The sequence below is a fragment of the Epinephelus moara genome, chromosome 2 (genome assembly GCF_006386435.1).
Source record: "Epinephelus moara isolate mb chromosome 2, YSFRI_EMoa_1.0, whole genome shotgun sequence".
NCBI lineage: Eukaryota > Metazoa > Chordata > Actinopteri > Perciformes > Serranidae > Epinephelus > Epinephelus moara.
In genome coordinates this window covers 22,791,667-22,815,818 of record NC_065507.1, presented here as the reverse complement: position 1 = coordinate 22,815,818, position 24,152 = coordinate 22,791,667, and the positions used below count along the sequence as shown (strand labels likewise).

The following is a 24,152-nucleotide window of genomic DNA, read 5'->3' as shown; positions in this document are numbered from 1 at the left end:
CCATTAGGGAACTGATATTATTCCCATTTTAAGCAACGTATGAGCACGATAGGTTGTCATACTTAAGTGCCTTAAGTGAAATACTGGACAAATACGTTTGGGTGTTTGCTCTGCTGAATGCTGTTTTTGTAGGACGTGGGTTCTTAGCAAAATAAAACAGGACTGAACTGTGGTCAATTTACATGTTACGAAATGCAGACCCAAGCTAGAAACACACAGGGGATGCCATTTTTCTCCTTATACCTTTGTTTTGACCAACTATAAAATGGCACATTTGAGGGGGTTTTTTTTACAGGCTTTTTTCAGTTTATAAAACAAACTTGAACCTTCAAAGTGTTGACACAGGTTTGATCCTATGTGCAACGTTTTTTTTCCATAGCCAAATGTGTCTGACTGAGCACTTACATAGGACCAACAGATGCAACTTCCTCACAAGGCGATATTCTTAAGCCTATACAGGGTATAGTAACACAGTTGCACAATTAAAATTGGTTGATATTTACTCTAATGAGATTGTTTAATGTCAATACAGATGACCTGCTTGAATTCATTGCAGTGAGATCTGTCAGTGCCCAATTGGTCCAGCCACCTGATCCTTGCTATAGCACCCACATCGCAGTTTGTGTTACTGTCATGACTAAAGATAGCAAATTAATAGATGGCTAAATTGAAAGATGAAGACGTTTCAATTTTATTGCGTCTGCAATGGTGGCATCTGTCACTATCCATCTGAAGTCATGATGGTGTGCAGACTGGGTAGCTAAAAGGATAGAGCATGTTAGCATGTTTCAGTTTATACAAACAGGTCAGCAGTGCAAACACAGCTTGTAAAATATTGGCAAATTATTTTTGAATCAAACTAAAGGAAGTCCATATCAATACATCCCTAATTAGGCAGACAGACATGTCCAACTCATATTGCATGTTTTTAGCTTACTCACAAACTAGGTGTCAATTATGGCAGGGTTTATTTTAGATATTATTAAGCAGCATCCACGAGCAGCGATTAAATTCAGCTATGCCGTTGGCTTCATCAAGCTCCAAACTTTTGGATGGGAATACTCTTAACTTTAGGCAAGGCTGCTCTACAGGGGCTCTGCCATCTGGCATACCACTGGGACTTTCTTTCTATCATGTTTGACATCAATGATTGACACCATGCTAGTCTGATGAACCTTACAAATTAACATGTTTGACAAGGAGCCAAGACATGAGGAAACTAATTAACAAAATCCAACAACATGCAAATTAGGGGGGGGGGTCTATATTTCACAATGCATGGCTAATGTAATGACAAGAAATATAATTAATTGCAGAGGCAAAGTGCAAATACCAGCACTTGTGTGGATGCTTGAATGTAGTGCCTGCAGTGCACCACAGAGCACCAAATAACATGCATTAGATACGTGTGTACTCTGTGCTTGGGCCTTCAGGCTTGGTCTCTGAGGTCAACACTCTCTGGCTCTCCTTGGCCTGACTTTGAAATGTTTTACTTTTCAAATCTGGAAACTGTTTAATTTACTGGTGAATTAATTCGTTTAACCATTTCACATTAACAGCGGCACTATTTTTAAATCTGGCTATGGCTGGTTAGGACTGCACTGTCTAGTTTAGCAGAGGATGGAATATGGTGTGTGCAGGGGAGCATTAAGTGGGCTGTAATGTCTGTGTGATTGCTGTAACAGCCCTGCTTGGCTTGGCTGGACTGGCCCACAGCAGCAGTCCCTGTCCTGGTTCATTTGGTCGTCTGGTCAGCTGTAAAGACGATTGGAACAGATTGCCAACACTCCCTAGAGAGACTTCAACACCGACTTGGCCAAGAAGCCTCCCGCACACTGCTCCACACGCGTGTGCTCTCACATGAATGCACAGACAGGCCGCTGCAGTAACTTGGGGAGCCCAGTCTTTCCACATTCTTTTGAACTCTGTTTCAAAAAGAGGAAGTCTGCTAACATGTTCGCCCAGCGAAATTTGGCATGGTGAGCTATGTTTGCAGCTAGGAGGGGAGGATGGGCCAAACGGAAATGACTATATCTCTGTCCTACAACTGTGGTAATAATACTAATCACTGATAACAGTCACGGGTAAACAAATCCTATTACCACTGGCCATCAGACCCAAGGTGTATGTGTGTGTTCATCTCTCCTAATGAAATTCCTTCCACTCGTCTGCAGGCAGAAAGAGGCCTTCTATCTGACTAATTCGCTCTAATTACTCTAATGAGCCACAGGTGATGATACAGTGAGACTGATTAATTAAATGGGAGGCACCAATCAGGCATGTCTGATTATGCCAATCATATCGACTACAGACTAAATGAGATAACAGGAGACAGACGCACTTTAATTGAGGTATCAAAACTTCATGGAATTCCTTATGCCCTCACGCTCCGACGATGCCGAGACAGATAGGCTGGTGGAATGACAACAAAGTTATTGTTATGTACACAGTATGAAGTCAATCTGCAGCTGCCGTCTGTGCCGCCACGGTGACCAGGAGTGCACACAGAGGGGAGAACACCACACAAGGATTTGCTTCAGATCTCATTCTCTGTGGAATAATTGGGACTGTAACTGCTAGAAACACTTTGTTTACACCTAGTCTGCAGTCACACATGCCAAGTAGTCTGCCACTGCTCCTTTAGTCCAAACACAATGTAGGTTAACTGCTCCACATTCGGTGCATGTTTTACACATTAATCTAATGGAGTACCACTCTTGAATTCAAGCCAGGCGCAGAAAGAGACGGACAAAAATACATTAACTTCTTCTTGGTAACACTAACACCATATTAGTCACGGTGCAGAAGAGGCTAATATTTTGAAATAAAACTTTTCTGTATGCATTACAAAGTGAGAAGCCTTTTCACAGCCCCTGTACTTGGCAACATGACACAGATGTTTAAGAGATGAAGTTTTCTGTCCTGCCAGAGCAGTCGCTAATCTTTCCTTTTATCTCTGACATGTCTGAGGCTGTTATGTGGTTATGATAGTAAACAGTAAAGGCGTCTGGAAAGATGTCTTATCTGAAATCTACGAGGCCTACCTCTGAAACTCCCCCTCCATCTCCCCTCACAGCGTTTCACCTCCTATGCGGCTGACTGTTCTGTATGCCAAACCTACTGTGTGGGGGTGGAGTCGTGGGGTGGCGGCTCAGTCAGGAGCGACAGCCACGCTTGCTACAACGACACGGTACATGATCACAGATCACAGGCACGCCCCCTCAAAACACAGCACAACAGCAGCACAGATAAGAGACTACAATCCTGGCTGCCTGTCTGCCTTCCTACCTTTGACATAGCAGGGTGCAGAACTTTAAATGTGCCAGCAGACGCCGTTTTCACAAACCACACAGGGTTTGAAGACGCAAGTCATATCCTCCTGAATCTGTTTTTGCTTTTCCTCTCACCCATTGGAGTCAAAGCCACAAAGTTTTCTTAACCGCAAGCTAACACAATAGTTTCACTGTGACAACTGCGGTCTACACACTTTTCTGTGTGTGTTTGTGCAACTGCGTGTGCATCTGTGTTTGTGTGCAGAGCGGTTGGGGGCGGGGGGTCAGCCTACCACTCTCCACAGTCTAACAAGATGCTTGTGGTCCCTGAGCGTTTTGCTCCTTTTTTTGAACACAGATCCATATCTACCAACAGCACAGGAGCTGTCAAGACTCACCTCACCGACGCTGACGCAAGCCTGGATCAAAAACAGGCTTTTTACACCGCAGCCTCGTTTGTATTGATCCATGTTTCTCTGCTGAGAGACTGGTTGTTGTTTTATCTCCCCAACATCCAAGCCTTAACTCTCCTGAAGCTTACTGAGAGCTAGTCATTATTTTGCCCGACCTATTGTCTGACAAGGGGTTTCAGAGGCCAGGCCCGAGCCTAAATACAAATATAATGAGACTAAGATGGTTTCTGGCGTAGAGGAAGTGCAGCTCACTTGGTCTCATTTTGTGGAGTTCGAATTTAGCTGGAGGCCCGTGTCACAAAGGGTGAGTGGTGTGGAGGGTGCAATGGGAGGAGAGGGGTATGGCGATATGCTCGAGTGTAATGCATTGGTGAAAGGGCAAGATTTTTCATCCCTGCGTTTACAGGGTGGAACGGCTAGGATATTGAGATCTGAGATAGGATCAGAGGGTAGTGAGCTGTTTCAGCTACGATAAAGGCCACGCATTACAAACAGAGCACAGATAGAGAGAGAGAGAGGGAACCAGAGAGAGAGAACCGGGGAGAGAGGGAGAGAGTATCACACCTCTCATCCCTGAATTAATGCCTCCATTCTGCCAGGAAGCCATTCTGTGCCAGTGAGAGGAGATTGGGGAGGGGATGAGTGCACAGATATGGACTAAAAAATGGAAACTGCGATCATGGAGAGGGGCGATAGGGATTAATCAAGTCTGGAAGAAGAGTGGGGCTCTCCAGGCCCTGTAGCACATATACAAGCCTGGGTCCCAAGGACTCGGGCAAGCAATTGACACCGCCGCTATTAGTTTATATGACATCAAATGCGCATACAAGTAACCACTGGTGGACAGTGACAGGGCCACAGGTGCAGGCTTGCAGCGTTGCAAACATCTACTCATCATCCTACACTCGTATGCGAGCTGGTCTTTTTGGCCTAGAAAGTCTGTGACCCCGAATAATGGAGCAGTGTTCAAAGTTGATCTAATTGCATTAAGATCTGATCTGTTCTCAATTCGTTAGCCTATTTGATTTGTTGTAATTCACTTATACATGCATTTAAGGACTGCAAGCAGCTTCATGCTATTGGCACAGTGTCAGGACAGTGAAAAAGGGGCTGCATCACCCTCATGTGCCTCTGGTACATTACATTCCCGCTCTGCATGATGCCCTTTTCCATATTTTAATTTAGCCTCGTCTATCTGTTGTATCCAGTCATTTTCTAGACGCCTGATGATGACACATCAGCAGGAGTTGTGCCACAGCCTATAAAAGCAGCGTGTTGACTTGTACGCATTAATCAAAAGCATGTATGAAAATGCCCCATTAGGTTAGATATATCCAGACTCCTTAATGTGTTCAGCACATGCTGTCACTATTTTCTAGTACGGCTCAGCCTTCTGACTGAGTTTGACACCCATGGTCTATACGATCAACGTCAACAGAGCATGTCCTGGGGCTAAGTCTTAGTCAGCCTTTATGAGTAAGAGTTTTCTGCCCTGCTTGCACGACTTTTGAGGGGGAAAAGCAGAGAAACACAGTGAGAAAGAGAGAATGAGCATAGCTAATCCTTACAGTAATGACAGAATAATTAGCTTGCATTAGGCTATGTAATGGGTTGTAATTATATCATTTATTCTGTGTTGAGAGAATGTGATATAAAGCCTGCACAATGAAGGAAGAGGAATTGAGCTCAGTGGGAAGTAGGATGGAGCATGTGTAAGAGCTCAGGCTCTTTCTATTGATTGATCCAAACATCAAACGAACCACTAGAGTAATGGGAGGAGTGAAGGACAGCTAAAAGCTATTTGGAGCCTCCACTGCATAAAAGACTTGACCTGTTCCACACAGCCTACATATCAAAACCATCAAACAGCAATCAATAGACCAAAGCGGTCAACTCAACAAACCGTCACCCTACTAAAACATCAAACCCCCGGCCCAAGCGTCAGATGATAGGCTACACTCAGCTTATCCATTACCATCAGATAAAGAGGAGATAAAACACAGAGCCTAATCCTTTCATGTGTCGTGACAGCCACAGCAGCCTCCAAGGCATTCCTTCAGTCTGGCTCTCAAATAGTTTTATGGCGGAAGGCAGCCATTCAGTCAGCCAGCCAGCCAGTCAGGGCTGTTCTGGTCTGTTTGTCTTATTTCACAGTTTACACGCTGTTTTATAGGTAGTTATTATGGTCACCATGGTGATGCCATACGTTTTTATGGTCTTTTGGTCTGAGGGCAGAGAGTGTAATAAATGAAAAAACACACACACATGAAAACAAAGACTCACAAAACACGCTCCTGCTGTGGAAAGGTCTCCTGTCCCTCCCTTCCTCCCTCCCTCACTCTTTATCAGTCTCACCAAATGCCTATCTCCCTACTTTCTGCTTCATGTGAAACATGGATAGGCTAACGTACAATTGTCCTCTCTCATTCCACATCTGGAGCTGATCAGAGGGCCTCCTGGAAGTTGAGGCCTCTGGGCCTATTAATAACCATACCGCTGAACTCAGGGTCAGACAGCAGTCAGCGGATGAGCCTGTGTCTACTAAACACATATTCCCTTCCCCCCTTCCTCAAGAGGACAACTCTCACTTTTAAAAATGAGACGGCAAGCTGCAGAGTTTATCATGCACATCCAGTATTACACTTTTAAATTGGGGCATACAGAGACTCCTGCGACTCAGCCAGGAGCTCACAAATTATTCACAAATAAGTAAACAAAGACAAAAGTTTGAAACTTCTGGCTTCACATTTGGTCATCCTTTAAAAATAAAACAAATACATAAGCACAGGAAAACCGCCCGGGCTAATTGTTAAACAATTTTCTCCCCTCTTGAGTTGTTTTTTTTTCTTCTCTTATTTCCACATCCACACAAGTTCAAGTTCAAGGAGGCTAGACCTGTTAACGGCAAGACAGATGGTAAAGTCATCATCTGTTAGCTCTAAAGGTTAGACCAGTCAGACAGCCCAGGTCAGAGTGGGGTCTGCAGGGTCAGACCACCTCTGAACCCTGGCTCCAGTCTGACAGCTGCTCAGGTCAAATGTCAGGGGGAGGTTAAGGTATCGTCTGAGGATGTCCAATGAATTTAACAGATACAGGACTGTCTATCTGTATAGAATTTACCATTTTTGGTAGAAAATGCCATGGACCAGTCCAACGTTTATTAATCATGAAACCTGTGCAATATTAATAGCAGGGTGCTCATAGTTCCCACTACAATTTAAATTAGCAGATCAAGCATTACAGTGATTTTGGTTCACCTCACTTATATAACACAGATGTTTTTCCCTTAATTGATTACACCTTCAAAACTAAGAAAAACACATAAGCAGTCACTGCGTACACTTCCTCAACCGAGTCTCTGACTGGGCAAGGTTCACCAACCTACAACGTAAAACTAAAGCAGTGAATATCTTACTGAATGCAGAGAACAATTTGTTAAGCATAAACCACCCCCATCCAACACACACATACACGCACCTGTGAATACAGGGTAGTTGAATCATCATAATCGGTGGTAGTTTTCTGCTGAGCCCAGCCAGCAGTCTGTGTTATTTTTAGAGGGCTGACACAGAAGCAGGCCGTCCATTTACTCTGTGAGCTGGCAGCAGGACCATCACAGCTCTGGTTGCTTTTAAACTACCAAAATGGGAACGAGCTCAGCAACATAAACACTGCAAAGGTGTGGACACTTAACAGAAACGAAGTTAACACTGAATCAGAGCCATTACGATTCCATTACTCTGACATTAGGCTCCTTCTAACACAAGGCGGCGCATGAAAACGCCAAAACCACACACTAAACCAACGAACACCTCATCATCTTATAGGTGTGATGATACATGCTTAAGTCGGCAGGCAAAAAATACAACGACTACATTAACACTGTGAGTCAATAGGACAAAATCTCTGCAGCCTGACTTTTAAGTTATTTTAAGCACACCGCCATTACATGTGAAAGTTTGTTCCATCCATTATTTCAAAGCTAAATTATGCAATTAAACAATAAAGTGTGCACACAAGCCCTTCTTTTTTAAGAATAATGAAATCCCAAACTCCCGGATGGTCCAAACACTAGACAAAAGCAAGTGAAAAAGGAGAGAGCGACAGAAATTGGGAGTGAGAACTGAGGCTAAAGGTTGAAGGCTGCTCCCATCTGATGTGACTGATGGGTTGAGCCTGAAGGCCGGCTATGGATCTAGCAACTGAAGCCGTGATTGACATTGAAAATTACACAGAGTGAGCTATTAGCAGATAGCAGGCCATATCATAATTCAATCCCTACACCATCGAAGTGCACCAATATCATAATTCAATGCCAAGAACCATTAGCCTGCAGCACACCAATATCATAATTCAATCCTGAGGCCATCAGCCCTTGCCAATATCATAATTCAATACTTGGACCATTAGGACACACCAATAGGCCTATTAGAATTCAATACCTATGGTCAATGATCTAACAGGACACTGATACTGGAGTCATGGGTTGACATGGGATAAGGTCTGCGCATCAGGCCTTATTTAGCCCAGACTCCTTGATAACAGTGAGATAAACAACACTAAAATTAGGTAGGGCAAGTGTTTCACCAATAGCTTGGCCACACCAGACGCTGAAGGCCACAGGGTGTTTGCTTCAGAAACACATTTCAGCAGGCTTATGCAGAGGGACACGTTTGTTGAACAAAATGAAGCTCTGCATTAGCTTCAAACTCAGCAGTGCGCTCAGCCAAACTCGTCAAAAATGTTCTCAAACACTGGCCCCCAGTGTGTGACCGGCGTCTGCAGTTGGTCTAAATTATCACATTGTGGCACCTTGTGGGAATGGGACTCCATTTCGTTTTCTCGTCCATTGCCTCTGTTTATATTTCCATGTTAACATTTTGTTTAGCTCCTCAGAAATACTGCAAATCTCATCCAGGCTCAGCTTGCTGGGTCATCAGAAATCCGCACCTTAACAACCAATCAGATGGATTTCGAGGGCTCAGATTTCCTCGGCTGCTTTAAGTCAGTTTTTCACCAGAGTTGTCATTATTTAAAGTTATTCTCACCGCACATTTCTTAGGTTTCCTCACTTAAGTCTAATCCTCGTGTACTGCATGTGTAGTGTAAAATGACTCTGGAGAATGAAAAATACAGGAAAGAATGATGTATTACTGAAAAATTTAATAAATTACTCCAATGACAGAAGATTAATCACCAAATATCCTGACAGCTGATAAACCACTTTTCTAGTAGAAGTGCCACTGGGCTCCAGCTCCTTAGTAGTAAGGATTTTCTGTGTTTTATGTCATTGTGAACTGAATATTTTTTTGGTTTTTGATTGCTGGTCAGACAAAAAAAATCTGAAGGCGTGATCTTGGCCTTTAGGAGATTGTGACAAGCATTTTTTTTATATTTTCTCACATTTTATAAACCAAACAATTATTCAATTATTGATAAAATAAATGGCAGATTAATTGTTGATAATCTTCAGTTGCAGCTTTAAAATAGATGTTCACTGCAGCCTTAATTTATTACACTGTGTGACCAATAAAGTTTAATTACGTAGGTCACATACCTCCGAAAACCAACAGGTATTGACTAGTTAATAAAAAGCCAGCATTTTTAATTAGATCACCTTGATGATGGTGAGATAGTCGAAAACATGTTGCAGGCAGGTAGAGAAGAGTGCGAGTGTGTGTTTTGTTGCACGAGACTGGATCTAAGCCCACTGCTGGCCTACACCTTCTTACTTTTCCAGTCAACTAAAGACAACGACAGACATTTTTCCCTTGGGAATGCTCAATTTTTGTTTACCGAAAACCGCAGGCTCAATATTACAAGACGAACAATAGACTATACGAGATTACATCGGCCTTGGAGGCACTATTTCAAGTGTATGTTTGATTTTCAAAAAAGTGGGCATCATCCTTAAACTTACAAGTGGAAACAATTGGTATACTCAAAAGCAAGCCTAAAGAGAAGTGTCCAGTCACTGAAGCCCAAGCTCTCCCTGCTGGAATACAGAGCAGCAGAATAATGGATGCTTCTGTCATGAGATACGGTGAAACTCTATGATGCTGTAGGTGAGAGAGACTCCAAGTGGGTCTGTAAATAATGCCTGCCACTTGAAAATAGGTCTCTGGAAACTGCCCCCTGTGCTCTTGTTGCTGGTTGTTGGGTGGAAGTTTTGTTGGTGCAGTTACATTAAAAGTGTCTGAGTATTAAGTGGTGTGAAATGTGAAAGCAATATGAGCCACATCAGGTATAAATAGCTGTTTCTAACATTTTCCTGAATATTGCCGTAACTAAAGAGCTGCCTTGTTGTGTGTTTGTGATGCTACACGTTACTGATCCCAGCTGGTCAAGATACAGCCTGTCGAGATTTCAAACAGTACAGTTAACACAAATCAATTTTATTTAGGCATTGATTGAGCATGCAAAGACATAAAATTTATGTTTAAGATTTTGGCTGTCAAACCGCAAAAGGTCATTTTTATCTTTGTGAATTTTCATAGGGATTAACTTGTGCACTGAAACTGAAATGTCTTAGTATGTTACGGAGCAGGAGAACAGTTAAAAAGTTATAAAGTTAGGTGAAAGCAGGAAACATGCTTTAACAGAAGCCAGACACTGAAATTCCACATGGGCAGTAGGCCCCTCTAATATATTGTGATGTCCACAATCGGCCTGTGGAGGAATGCTGCATCTTAAATTTGCGTATAATAAGTCTGTTGTGAAATCTGTTGTGATGATTCATTTCAAAGTGTAAGAACACATGAAAGTCACTGCAACAAAAAGTAACGCTGCTCTCTTTAAGGTGTCAGTTGGCCCAGTTTTTTTTTTCAGGCATATCCAAAGCCCTGTCTACACGCATGTGGATATTTTTGAAAATGGATATTTTTCCTCTGTCCACACAACCTGCGTTTTACAAATTATCTCCTTTCACATTACAATGCAAAAATGTCTCCAAGCACTTGTCGGGTCAGAAGGTGGTGATAAAGGTTATTTTAACGATTCATCAAGTACCAGAGAGGAATGATCCAAAAAACATTGTTTCTGAAGGACTGAAAAGCCTGGATGCTGAGGTGGAACAAATAACATTGGGCGCAGCAGATGTATCAGTTTGTCTAACACTAAGTTAAAATGTAAAGCAGTTAAAAGACTAAGCCCTCCTAACAAGACGTAAACAAGCCAGTAGTCAGCCATTGTTGTTTCCGGCACTCACTGATTATACAAAGCAACAGCGGGCATGTGGGAATTGAGGATGTCATCGTTTCCCTCACACTACCTTTTACATGTCCACCTGGATACAAAGTAACCAGACTTTTGAAAATCTTGCACCTCAGACGGCCTTTTCCAAAAATCTCTTTTTTTGTGACCTGGGACGAGTAGAAAAACAATATCTCTATTTAAAAAATATCTGTGAACATGTAGCTGGGCTTCAGGATATAATCTCTGCTTTTTGAGGGAGAAAAAAAAGGCCATAACAGCATTTAAATTATAATACAATACTAAGTATTATAGCAAAGATTATTACTCTGAGAGTTTTCTACCTTACACCAAGGGTGGATGAAATTATTCTGGTATTTTATATTGCAATATTTGCTATTTTCACAAACATTTGCACCATCTTAACTACAGGCAATTCAAATTATACACAGCCACATTAAATGTTTTAGTGTCGCTCACAACGCTTGAAATTAAAAGAGGTCCCGTGAAGTTTTACATTTATGCGTCATGGAATACAGCCTATATAACTTTAATTGTTAGGTGTTCAGATTAGAAAAATGTGATGTGGCACCACCCAGTATGAGCTTTATGCTATGTCACACATACAGATTCAATCATAGCTCCCTACAGCGCGACGGCACAAACACCCAGTGGTCAACAAAATGCTGACTTGGCTGAACAACAACAGGGGCAAGCAGCAAGGAAGCCCCCTCATATATGATGCAGAGAAGGCAGTCGCAACGTGGTGGCAAAGCAGCATCAGAAGAAGACGACCGAAGAGTGTGTGAGAGACAGAGACTGGCAGCAGTAAGAAGATGATTATGAGAATGATGTACATATGAATTAAAAACAAACTGAACTGATGTTAAACTATGAGGCTGTCATGGTGTTTAAAATTGTGTTAAAAATAAAAGTTCGTAGCAGTTTTTTTTTTATGATGGTTTGCTTTTTTGTACAGCAGCTTGCAGTGATGCATTTATTGATCAAACAGAAATAAACAATGACTAACAGAATAATGAAAACTGTACAGCTGCAACAATTAATTGTCAGCTGTTAAATGAATCGCCAACTAATTTGATAATCGATTCATTGGTTCGAAAAATTGATTTTAGGGAAGAAAAAGTCAAAATACTTTCAAGCTTTGTATGTGTGAATATTCACAGGTTTCTTTATTCCTCTATGAGAGTAAACTGAATATCGTTAGGTTGTGGGCAAAACAAGACATCTGAGGACAACAGCTTGGGCTCTGGGAAACACTGATTGGCATATTTCACTGTTTTCTAATATTTTATAGAAAACTTCAATTCAGTTTTTTACAAAGCCCAATATCACAAATCACATTTTGCCTCAGAGGGCTTTACAGCATACGATATCCCTCTGTCCTTGGACCTTCACAGCGGATAAGGAAAAACTCCCCCAAAAAAACCTTTAATGGAGAAAAAACAGATTAATCGACAGTAAAAGTAATTGTTCGTTGCGGCCCTAGAAAACTGATTGTGGCCAAACAGCTATATTTGAGATTTTTTTGCTCAGATATAAGTGCAGGAAACAACCAGCAGAACTTCCCTGGTGGCCCAGAGTGAGTCAATGAAGTGATGCGAGTTAACTTGCATAGTTTATAATAAATAGTTTATAATAAAACTATATTTATTATGTAGAATGGAGAAAAAAAGAAAATTCAATTTGGGACATTGGTTTTTAAGTCTGGGACACTTAAAAAAGAAAAATCGGGACACTGGAAAAAGGGTAATTTGGAGCCCTGGTTGCTTTATCTAAAACTACAAATTACGGAAACAAAAACACATTTATGTGATATTTTTATCCCAAGCAGAGACTTCCACACCTTCCAGTTTTATAAGGAAACGTGTCTGTTAGTCACACACTTTTGCATAAAGCCTGCATTAAGAGCTCCATCCATTTGGGTACCCCTATTTTTAGACTTCTGAAGGAGTGCTTTTTTATCTTTCGTTTAAACATCAGATGACACTGGTCAAAATGTATTTTACAATGCAGGGAAAACTGTTTAATTAAATATTCTGGTATGAACTCAAGAGAGTTAAATGTATTTACTTTAAAATCCGATAAACTGAGTCTAGTGTAGACACTCCTCAAAGCAGAGGGAGGGTGAAGAAACTGAGCCCGAGTGTGACGTACTATAAATCGCTGAGGAGTTGGGGAGTATGGGCCTCCGGTGAGAATTAGCCACTGATAAGGTAGATGAAGAGAAGTTTTTTTTTAAGAGCTGCACATTCCTCTGTCGTACGGAGTCTTTCGCTCATAAGAATACACTATAACCTCTTAGAAAGTAGGATGACATAGCCCTGACCAAAGTAGACCGAGGGCAGACCAAAGACCTGACATGCACTCGTCCCTCACTCTGACTCATGCTTAGTCGCTCACCACCCACCAACACACAGTGAAACCTCAGTCCCAATGCCAGGTTTTGTCACTGGGCAGAGAAGCGGTTGGCTACAGTAAAAGCATGACGTGATGCCCCTTCCTCTATGCTCCCCCAGCCTGTGCAGCAACAGAGGGGTAAAAATATCCCACCAGTGAGTTCAGACAACCAGCTCATAAATTAACACTAAAACTCCTGCAGACAACAGCGGGCCAGTCGCTGAGAGATTTAAACCACTCAGGTTGCTACTGACCACAGCTCTGGGATCAGCTTACAAAACCCTTTTGGCTCTGGATCAGTTTACACCTAAGTCACTATTTCGTTGTACGCTAACATAGTGAACTATTTTTCAAAATGGCTCTAGGGTGCTTTGTTCCAGGAAATGTTATGAGGTGAGATGTAGCCTATTAGGCCTAAATTGGGAATTGTGTATAGCAAAAAAGGTCTGTTCTTAATTTTCCAAGCTTACTCAGAAAATATAAAGTACAGGTTTAGGCTCAGCTATTTGCTCATATCTTATTAAGGCTCGCCTGTAATGAAGCACAATCTCTCAAGTAGAAACACAATGTTCCAGCAAACTGCTTGACTGGGTCAAAAAAAAAAGAGAAAGAAAAAAAGAAAAAACAACAGGAGAGAAGAGTGATGATCCCCTCTAAAGAAACTCAACTCTGTAATGGACGGACAGGGATTACAGACGTTAAAACCTCCTCCATCTGTAATTCACTGTCACCCTGCCATCATCTCTGAATCACTGATCCATTTTGCAAGTGTGCGAGACCTTGCTAAAAGCATCACTGTTGCACCCATTTGTGTTTGTAGTGGCGGTGGGGGGGGGGGCTAGGAGAGAGAGAAAAAAAAAAGCATGCAGAAAAGACAAGTTAACAGCTCGCTGTGCTGTTTCAAAGCACTCTCTGTCCTGTAACAACCACCTAGCTAGTTTCTCACACAGGGAATGGGACACACTGATCAAATAGGATTTTAATGAACATCAGCAGTTGGAGCCTGAGGAGTAGACGCTATGATGGCTTAAAGCTACTGACATCTAGGTTGGGTTGGATTTTCATCATCAAACGAAACAAAAAAGAAGAAAAAAAAAAGAGAAAACATTCCTTTGCTGGTGCCTCTCACACACACACAGACAAAACAGACTGTGAATCCACACTGTCCATTCGATCACAAGGAAGAAGCAAATGAGAAAGCAATTGGCTAACAAGGCCAAGTGTAGACCACGATCATATCACACTAACCCTGCATTATCCTCAGAAAACGGAAAAGAAAAACAGGTTCTTCTCTGAAGGCTTTCCTCTAGGAGCCTCTCAGTGGGAGGGAGAGTAAATAAGATGTCATCAATAATAGACAGTGAATGTTCTGAGCAGTCCTGCACACACACACACATACACACACACAAACACACAAGCTCCGACTGATTCCTATCCTGCAGACAGGCCTGCCAACCGCCAGGCTTTTTGCACACGCTCAGATTCACTGTCCTGACTAATCGCTTGTGATAGGGGCCTTTGCCATAATTACCCAGGGCCTTATCACAAACTTATGCGATGCATTTTTCATGTCCTGGCTGCTGGCAGTGCCTTCACTGTCCGTGCTGGCAGTCAATCTACGAAAAAGACTGATCTCAGACAAATTCACACACACACACCAGTTCAGACGGGGCGAAATGGGTGAAAGCAGGGTGAAGGGCCAGGGGAGAGGGAGGAAAAAAAATTAAAAAGGAGGGGAGGGGGAGGTGAGGGAGAGGAAGATTGGAGGGGGGGTGGCAGGAAGGGGTGGGGGGGGGGGAGATAGATAGTGAGGAAAGAAAAGAGAAAGCAGTCTCAAATTTTTTACATAATGCATGAACAAGGGGGCACGAGTAGGAGGACCAAACAGGATCAAATAAATAGGAGAAGTGAAGCCTTGATGATGTGGCATAAGTGCAACACAAAGCCCGCTGGGAAGACTTGTTCACTGTCCTTTTGTCTACCCAGTCATAGGGGCATCATGACCTAAATAAAAGTTTAAATCCCAAGCCTGTGCCATGTACAAAATCATGTATGAACAATTGGGCTAGCCTACATAATGCAATCTTATGTTAATGACGACGGCAGCCGGGCTACTAATATTCATAAATTGTGATTTGAAATTCAGCAATGCACGTTAAATGCCACGGGAAAACACAACAGTGCCATTGTCTACATGTCTTGTGATAGGTCAAACACGCTCTAATATACACTGGCTATATTCACACACACTGAATAGGCCCAATATTTCCCTCATATCCTCCACTGTGCCGTGGATCTCCTCCGTGCACGCCGAGATTAGTAGCGTGCGCGAGGCTGGGACATTTCTGGAGTTCATCCTAATCAACAAGGTCATGATCTTTCATATTTCTATCATCATTTTTATTTAATTGCATCGCGTCAACAAACACTGTCCCGTCCCGTCCACTTCCACAGACGTGGCAATGTCTGTAAAAACCTCTCAGTGTATAATTGCCGTCAGGGGAAACCGAGAAGAGAAAAAAAAACGGCCGAGTTGATCAACCATAATCACGGAGACGACTTCAATATAAACTGCTTCCAAAACCGTTAGCCGATAAGGTTGCTAATGTTTTCATCGCCCGCAACTAAACTTAGCAATTTGACAGTTAAAAGCAGGAAAAAGCACAAGCAAAGCGGTGTTGTGTGTCTGTGTTGCCCGTCTGAACGGTTGGTGTCACCACAGCGCCACCGTATAATGAGTCGCACTTATTTTTTCCCCCAAATTATCCAACCTTACAACGGCTAAAGCGTCGGGCTAACTACGGCTACTCGCTCCAGTAAAAGTTGAAGAACACGCAATAAAGATAGCTAACCGAAAGCTTTCCGCCAAAGCCCTGCCGTTTTGTTTTTATCTCGGCGCATCCCCGCGGCGTCGCCCCGGCTTGCCCAGTTGCAGTGTCCGATCGATGTTGAATTGAACAAAGAGGATCAATTTCTGATCAGCGAGAGAGCCACTTTCATCAATGTGAGGAAGAGGTCTTGAATTCTCTTCCGAAACACCTTCGAGACGACCGCCGAAAAAACACAAAACACAGCGGCCGAGAGAGACGAGACAGCCGAAGCGAATAGAGGAGAGACGATTTAAACAGAGGTTGAACTGACCTGTAGTTGTTGTAAGTCAAAGCGCTTCCAATATTGAAACATCGATCCTGCATTGGCCGCCATCTTGAGACATATTGAGACAGGAATGAGATGCTGATAGAGAGCGCGGGGGTTGGAGTTCAGTGGAGAGGACCGGGCGGCCGGAACACACGGACCGGATCACCTCCACCACCCACCCGGGTGCCAGCTGGAGCACGGAACGGAGTCACCTCGCTGGAGTGTTGCCTTAATAACGCCATTATAATTGCTTAAATAGCTTTTTATCAACATTTAGATATTACAGGTAAATAACCGAGCTGGCATTAAATTACTCTTTATTTTTACGACTTTGAAATACACGAAACTGTGAGCGCCGGATGAGTCCATGTTTGATGTTGCAGTTGGTGTGATCATTAGCTTATGTTTTATAGAGAGCAAAGATCATACAAAAATAATACCAGGAGGCTACTTGGAAGCCATATCTAAGAGGAGAGAAAATCCCACCAGGAGAGCATTGAGGAGCAATGTTTCCACTGAGCTGTGTCGAGCCGTGCAAGAAAAAAATAGACTAACATTTAATAATTTATTACATCAATAATCATTGATCTTTTTAAATCAGGTTTAGAAATAAAAAGTCGATTGTTAAAAAAGTGATTTGTGTTTCCATGCACCAACTTGGATTATTTTTTGTTATGCTCTTTTTTAAAACTGCTAATCCACACATTTTGGGTTTTTTTGTCACAGCTGCATATATTCAATAGAAAACAAAACTTTATTTCATTTATGAACACTACATTGTGTTTTGCAATATTATTTTTTAGTGATCCCACTGAAAGGCTTTTGTTTTGTCCCACTGTGGAAGTGCATAAAGGACATTTGCAACAAATAAAATGAAGTAAAATATACATTTAAACCAGATATAGTTAATCAGCACTGTTAGAAATAGAAACCAAACTCAAAGTGTCTGTCTAAATTGTTTTAAAAAATCAACTCTAACCAATAATGCAAATTAACCACAATGACTTGAGTTTCATGCTGGATGTATTTTATGTTATTCTTTATGAACATGGTGGCTCTAGTGTACAAAGTCAGCATATGCAACAAAGCAGGGCTGCTGAGAACCTGCTGAACTTGGTCATTTAAGAATGGTAAAAGATGGAGTGGACTCACACTTGGCTCAAGTTACTCCTAAAATCATGATCTTTTTAATTTACTATAACATGGATGAGAAAGTGAGACTGATATCCTCCTGCAGAGATATTAATCAAATTAGCTATTTAAATAAGATTGTTGTGTTGTTAATCCAGTCAAGTCATTGCCACAGCAGGGCAGCCCAATGGTTAGAGTGTCAGTATGCATACATATCTGTTGTTGAAGTGACCTTGAGCAACACACTAAACCCTGGCTGCTCCCGAGGCGTCACTCCTGCTGACCATGTCCTCTGACCCCCTTCAGCTTGTGGATATGCAAAGAATTTCTAATTACACTGCATGTATGTATGGAGTGCCCTAAATTCCTGCGTCAAACTGTGCCGATTGTCGACGTTAAAACACATCACACCTAAGCTTCAGCCTGTAGTTGCTCTGCAAAGCAGAGCCAAGCTGCTCAGGTTTATCAGGGCAAGACATCTGCTCTGCACGTTGTTTTCATTTTTAGCATTTTGTGAGTTCCTCAAATGTGACTTGTCGAGTGTGTCGTGAGGCCTTGGCTGTTTGGAAAATAAACGCCTGCATTCACACTTTTTTTTCTCCCCCTTGAATGCTCCGAGGCCACGGCCTTTAAAAGAAATATTTTATAGCTTTATTTTTTTCTCTCCGATCATTTTCATGTCTTTACAGCCATTGCACTTTAATTGCATTCGCTAAAAATAACGCAAGAATTTGCCATAGATAATAATGCCTCTTTCACTGCACTTGTGTGGATACAAAGGTGGGCATTTTTGTGCTTTGAATTAGCTCAACTTTCAGGTCATTACTTGATTTGATTTGAAGCTGTTTGTGTCCTCCCTCCTTCAACACCATGAATGGTGCTCAGTGCTCAACTAGCCTCAATGGCTTTGGCTTATTTTATACTACATTTATAGACATAATACAGCGAATTAAAGGCTGTCAAAGTTTGCCCATGACACCCAGTCACACGCTTTTAATAAAATGTACTGAGTTACACTCAGGGTTCAACCACATATAACAAACAGAAACAGCTGCTAAGAGAATTACATGAAAAAAGACATAATAGCAGCATGATTCGTGTTACTGTCAGTGTCAATTACTTTTACTTTATCATGATTGTCTTTTTTTATATGAGCAACCAGTCTGCTATAAGAGATGTGTAATGAATACTTCTTAGACAAAATACTGCACATGAACCAAAGAATCCTGTGTGTAATCCTTTCATTTCTTCCCCTTTCCGCCATGTTAATCAGTGTTTCCTTGGCCTGGCCTGCATGACTTGTGATGCTACCTATCATTAAGCCAAACCAGAAATACAGGTCTGAGATAATCCCTACAGGCTTAGTAGCTTTGCAGTGTGTCCATTATGATGTGTTTGTATAGTTTTCTCCTCTTACTGTCACACAAAGACAACACACATCTAAAAGGAACACGATGTATATTCGTGGCACTGATACTATGATTCAATTTATCTAACAGTAATAACATCTGATAACATCCAAGATGCATGATGTCAGTGCTGACATTTTACTGTGGAAACTGAGTAACACAATGATTACATGTTTCAGATACTTTAAATAAATACTAACATCTTTGTTTATTAATTTTATAATTTATTGTGTGCTTGTTTAAGTGTCCTGCCCACAAGACACCAAAAACACTGTTGCAGCCGTGAAACATTTGTCAGATGTGTACATATAACATTACATTACAAACAAAGGAAAAAAACAGCATGTTATCATTCTTGCAAAAAAAGAAAACATCAGAAATAAAGGGCATATTGCTAAAAAAAAAAGTGCAGCCCTTAAATCATTGTACAATGATCAACAAAACATGAAATGGATTTCATTTTTGATCTCACCTAAAACCCAAATCAGAGCATGTTCTCCTCAGGGAGGCCATTAAACACGTCTGTTTCTATAGCTAATGGCACATACCTGAATTCTCTGGCTTTTAGTAAAATTCTGTTTCACTAAAGACTCTACCAATGAATTTCAGCAATGTTGGTGCATAGCAGAGGTGGGAACAGGTCACTGTTTTGCAAGTCACAAGTAAGTCGCAAGTCTTTGCACTCAAATCCCAGGTTAAGACTGACAAGTCTCAAGTCAATTCGCTAGTCCTATATTTTGAGTTTTGAGCCCTAAACAAGTCGTCATGTGCTTTTCAATAAATGTGACGCCATTTTAACAACATATTAATAACATATTACATTTACAAAAATTATAAGTGCTTTTAAAAATGTAATTGTTAAAACAAGTTTTTTGGAAGTTGTGTCTTTGATTGTAATTTTCACATTTTGCATTCTGCATTTGCTTTTTGTTGACCTCTGCATATTTTTACTTGCGAATGAAATTATCTTTGGTAAATTTTTCCAAATGGCGCCCGAAAGCATAACGCTGGTACTTCCTGGTTCTCTCCTGCAGCTTGACTAGTCGGACTGGTTCAAACGAGTATCTGTATCTGGTTGAATTAAGTTTCAACTTGCCAAGAATAGATTTAACGTTAGTTGATTCAGGAAGTTAGGGGAAATAAATTAATCCGTAAACACGTTTTTGAAAAACAGACTTTTTAATTTTTGGGCTGTGGGGGAAGGTATCAAGTATTTCCAAGTCATAAGGCTCAAGTCCAAGTGAAGTCACACATCATTTGGTGTGAAAGTCCAAGTCAAATTGCAAGTCTTTTTTGATTTGTCAAATTGAGTCAAGAGTCATTAAATTTGTGACTCCAGTCTGATTCAAGTCCAACTCATTTGACACTAGTCTACACCTCTGGTACACAGTCCCTCCATGTTGTGATGCAAAATTGCATCCAGCATAGTAATATTCACATTTTGTAAATTTATCTTAATGCAGACTTTGTTGTGAACATTATAAATAAGTTGATTTTATACTGCGAGGCACTCTTCTCTAACTCTGAATTTCAGCACACAGCATCTCCATAAGGATTTGATTGAAGCTTCACTCAGCTCCGGATTACTTTGAAGCAGTAGGGGGTACACAGTGTAAGTCGGGACAAGCAAGATTCAGAGTTATCAATCCACCTACAAATTATCATGTTCCTGCTGCAGAGACTCATGCACGTCTGGCATGAACGACTTGAGAGGGCTTCTTTCCCTTTACTTGTCTTTTTATTACACTCTATGTTAAAATTAGAGAGGAGGGAAAAAACACAGCGTAAATTGTTCTTGACAAGGATAGCAGAAGGAACATGTTGGGGCCCACAGATTTAGCCTCTAAAAAGCCTCATCAGTTCATGTACATTTGGTTAAAGTTTAAACATAGAGAAACAAACACACATTCTTTGTGTCAGTGCCATTATACAACTAGATCTTATACTCCGACAGAGCTACAGGGTAGAAAATAAAACAGCCCATTCTGTCCTTTAGCTTTCCCACTTTTCTCTGTTTGTGTCCCTTCTCCTCCTGCTCATTGACTCTGCCTGCAAGGTGCTTTTAGCGGGCCTTGTGTGGCCGGGTTAGAGATGGATGCGTGGCCCTTGGGAGCTGCAGGCAGAGAGCAACACTGATCATGTCAGACAGGCTGGGGAGGCTGCATAAGATCATCATCACCCAGCAGTGGAGTGAATCGCCGCAGTGGCACTTTCACACAACCTCTGACCTCTGGGGTAACCTCCGAGGTCATGATCAAGGTCAGGGGTCAGTGAGGGCCTCTGTGATCAGGGAGCTCGCAGGCCCCTCCTGCCGCTTCCTTCTCCTTTTCTCTCAACGGTCTTCGTTTTTTTTTTTTTTTTTTTTTCCTGCTCTTTGCCTCATCTTCTATCAGCTTGTCTATCGCTCACACTCTCCTTCGCTGGCCGGGACCAATTGAGACATCCCATCCCCTGGGAGTGCAAAAAGGAAAGCAAGAGAAAATCAATAGGGAAGATGAGTGAAGACCTGGGGGTCCCATCAAAAACTGAATGCTTCTCCCTGTGCTGGTATGATTCACACGTACACAGAAACACATACAGATACACGGCGGTATTACTTTTGACAAACAGGAAGGTTACAGTAAACGTGCTTTGCTGGAGAAAAAAATGTGTCTCCAAAACATGTATTTTTTGTGCATTTGACCTGTGATAGCACTAATAGGCGCAGTTTCATCACCTAATCTTTTCACAGTGGTTGACACGGTCCATATGAAATGACCTGAGAAGCCCCACGTGTGGTCGGCTTCAGCAGTGATGTCTGAACAGAGAAAGACGCAATATTGATCCCTCCATGGAGATTCAAGGTCTGCAACAACAAATGAAAAAGCTTGATGACAAAAAAAAATTATTTTCTTGCAAGAGAGAGGCAGAAAAATGGAGCAAACATAAATGCCAAGCTTTGTGTATCACCCTGGCTGTAATTTGAGCTGAACAAAATGTCACCATATCACTAATCAGTGCAACTTTAATTATAGCACATTTCCAGCAACATTTGCATTAAAATAAACAAAACCGAACCGAAAGCAGACAAACAATATTCATTCCTGTGTGTCATTTCCTGACCTCAGCCACCTCTGCTATTTCTGAGGAAAGACACGCATGTGTGTGTAACGTCTGAGCCTCACCATGTCTCCATAACTTATGAGATTGCTGAGTTTCTTCCCAACACAAGATAACCCCGGGCAGGACATTAAATGATCGGCTGAAAATAGAACTGTTCAGATGAAAGGGAGGATAAATAATGCAGAAAGAATACAAAACCTCTTATGGGGATAACTAGTCACACACACATGCACGCACAAAAACACCGAGAGATCTTTCTTTTTTTTTTTTTGCTCCACGGTGAAGAAAAGTGAATGGATGTAACAGGAAGGAGGAGGACCCAGTGGAGACACACATGCTTCTTGCTTCATCTCCTCCCACTCCTCCTTGTCTGCCATTTTTTCCGCTCACACTCAGACTTCATGACATACTCTGTGTCTGTGGGGAGGAATAATGTTGTCCCAGCCACGCCATGTTTTTCCTGCCCACCAGAGATCAGACACAACACACAGTGCAGGATTTCCAACCCCGCTGCCTCATCATTTTTTCATGACTTTTGATCAGAATGCATTCACATGACGACGGCCTGGACAGTGGGTCCTTTTTCAAAGAGAGTAACGTGTCACTATCTGATGCCCTGTGTTGTTTTTAAATCCCCGTATTTGTTTAGGTTAGATCACCAAAATTAAAACTGTGAGTCATTTATTAAGATTTCTAGTTAGAGGGTGTTGCAATGCTGGGTCATATCTGATAAATAAAACATCCAAGACAAACCTTTTCAAAGCCTTCCTGCTGCTTGCCTAATTTCCAGCTAAAATGTTTATTCATTGGCCAAATTAAACATGCATGTTTGGAGAAAAAAGCCCAATGTCACTGCACAACACAGACTGCACAGAACTCTACACTTCCAATCACTTTGTGCTTGTGTAGGGAGACACCTAGTGGGGAAAGATGTGAAGGAAGATTGAAGTTCCTCTTAGACCAGGGGTGTCAAACTCATTTTAGTTCAGGGGCCACATACAGTCTGATTTGACTGCAGGTGGGCCGGAGCAGTAAAACCATTGCCTACTATCCTATAAATAGCAGACACCTCCACATTTTCCTTTTTTTCTGTTTAAATAAGTGTATTTAAAAAGCACTAATCCATTAACAAAACAGATGACAAACAGCCTGTGACGTCTTCAAAAGAATAAATGCAATTCCAGAAGTGTGCCTCAGCTGTTCCACAGTTAGTCAGTCTACTACTCGGAGTCATTACATGTGCATTTTTCCATACATTGCCACTCCTGTGTAGTAATCCTGACATCACCACACTTAAGTGAAAGACCTGTAATATGGTCAGGGTGGAAAAGCCTCTGAGCATTTTGCATGAGGAAAGCAACTCCATGTTTAACTTGCTCCTGAAACCTGGTGCCTCATAGCCTTCACAAGTGCATCGCTATTAGGTGTGCAAAGTCATCCAGTGGGCCGGATTGCACCCTTTGGCAGGCCGGTTCTGGCCCCAGGACTGTATGTTTGACACCCCTGTCTCAAACAGTTTAAGTCAACCCATGGTCAGATTATGAGACAATGGGCCCCTGGGCACAGATATGCAAAGGGCCCCACCACTTCTCCTACATGGGAGCAAGATGCAGCAACTTTGCAGTGGTTTTGCATCTCTTTGTGGTCATTATGTGTCTCTTCCTTATTGGTACATGTTAGTTTGACATCTGACATATTGCAGGTGAAAGGCCCCTGACACTTTTGGCCCCTGTGCCTATGCCTGGTAGGCCTGCTCAGTAATCCATTTGTGAGTAAACCCCTGAGTTTACTGGCTGTAACTCTACATTAGGCTCCAGTGTTGTCACATACTATAGAGTCCTGACGTGACTCCTAGCCTCAAAAGCTGCTTTTACAAGCTAAATGAAAAATATGCCTTGTGCATTACGAAATGACCTCTGCTTACTTCATCAGCAAGTCACCGCACCCTGAGCCCAAGTGTTTACCCAACCTAAAAGTGCCTGGGAGGCCGACCGGCCGTCAGCAGGCCGCACAAAAGCTCCTTTCACCGGTAACAGGAACCCAGACCAACGCTGCCACGTCAAGATGTGTGAGTACAC

At 42.0% G+C, this 24,152-nt stretch overlaps 1 protein-coding gene across 3 annotated transcripts in view; it reads right to left on the bottom strand.

Moving 5' to 3' along the window:
* cux1b (cut-like homeobox 1b) overlaps nucleotides 1-16,556 on the bottom strand; it is a 68,127-nt gene extending 51,571 nt beyond the window's left edge. For 2 of the 3 annotated variants that reach the window (XM_050074107.1, XM_050074114.1), the window contains exon 1: nucleotides 16,436-16,556. In XM_050074107.1, coding sequence (XP_049930064.1) covers nucleotides 16,436-16,498 — 63 coding nt within the window. In that variant the 5' untranslated portion in view covers nucleotides 16,499-16,556. The remainder of the gene's footprint in view (nucleotides 1-16,435) is intronic. The other variant, XM_050074123.1, reaches the window with a different exon arrangement.
* Nucleotides 16,557-24,152: the final 7,596 nt, after the last annotated feature.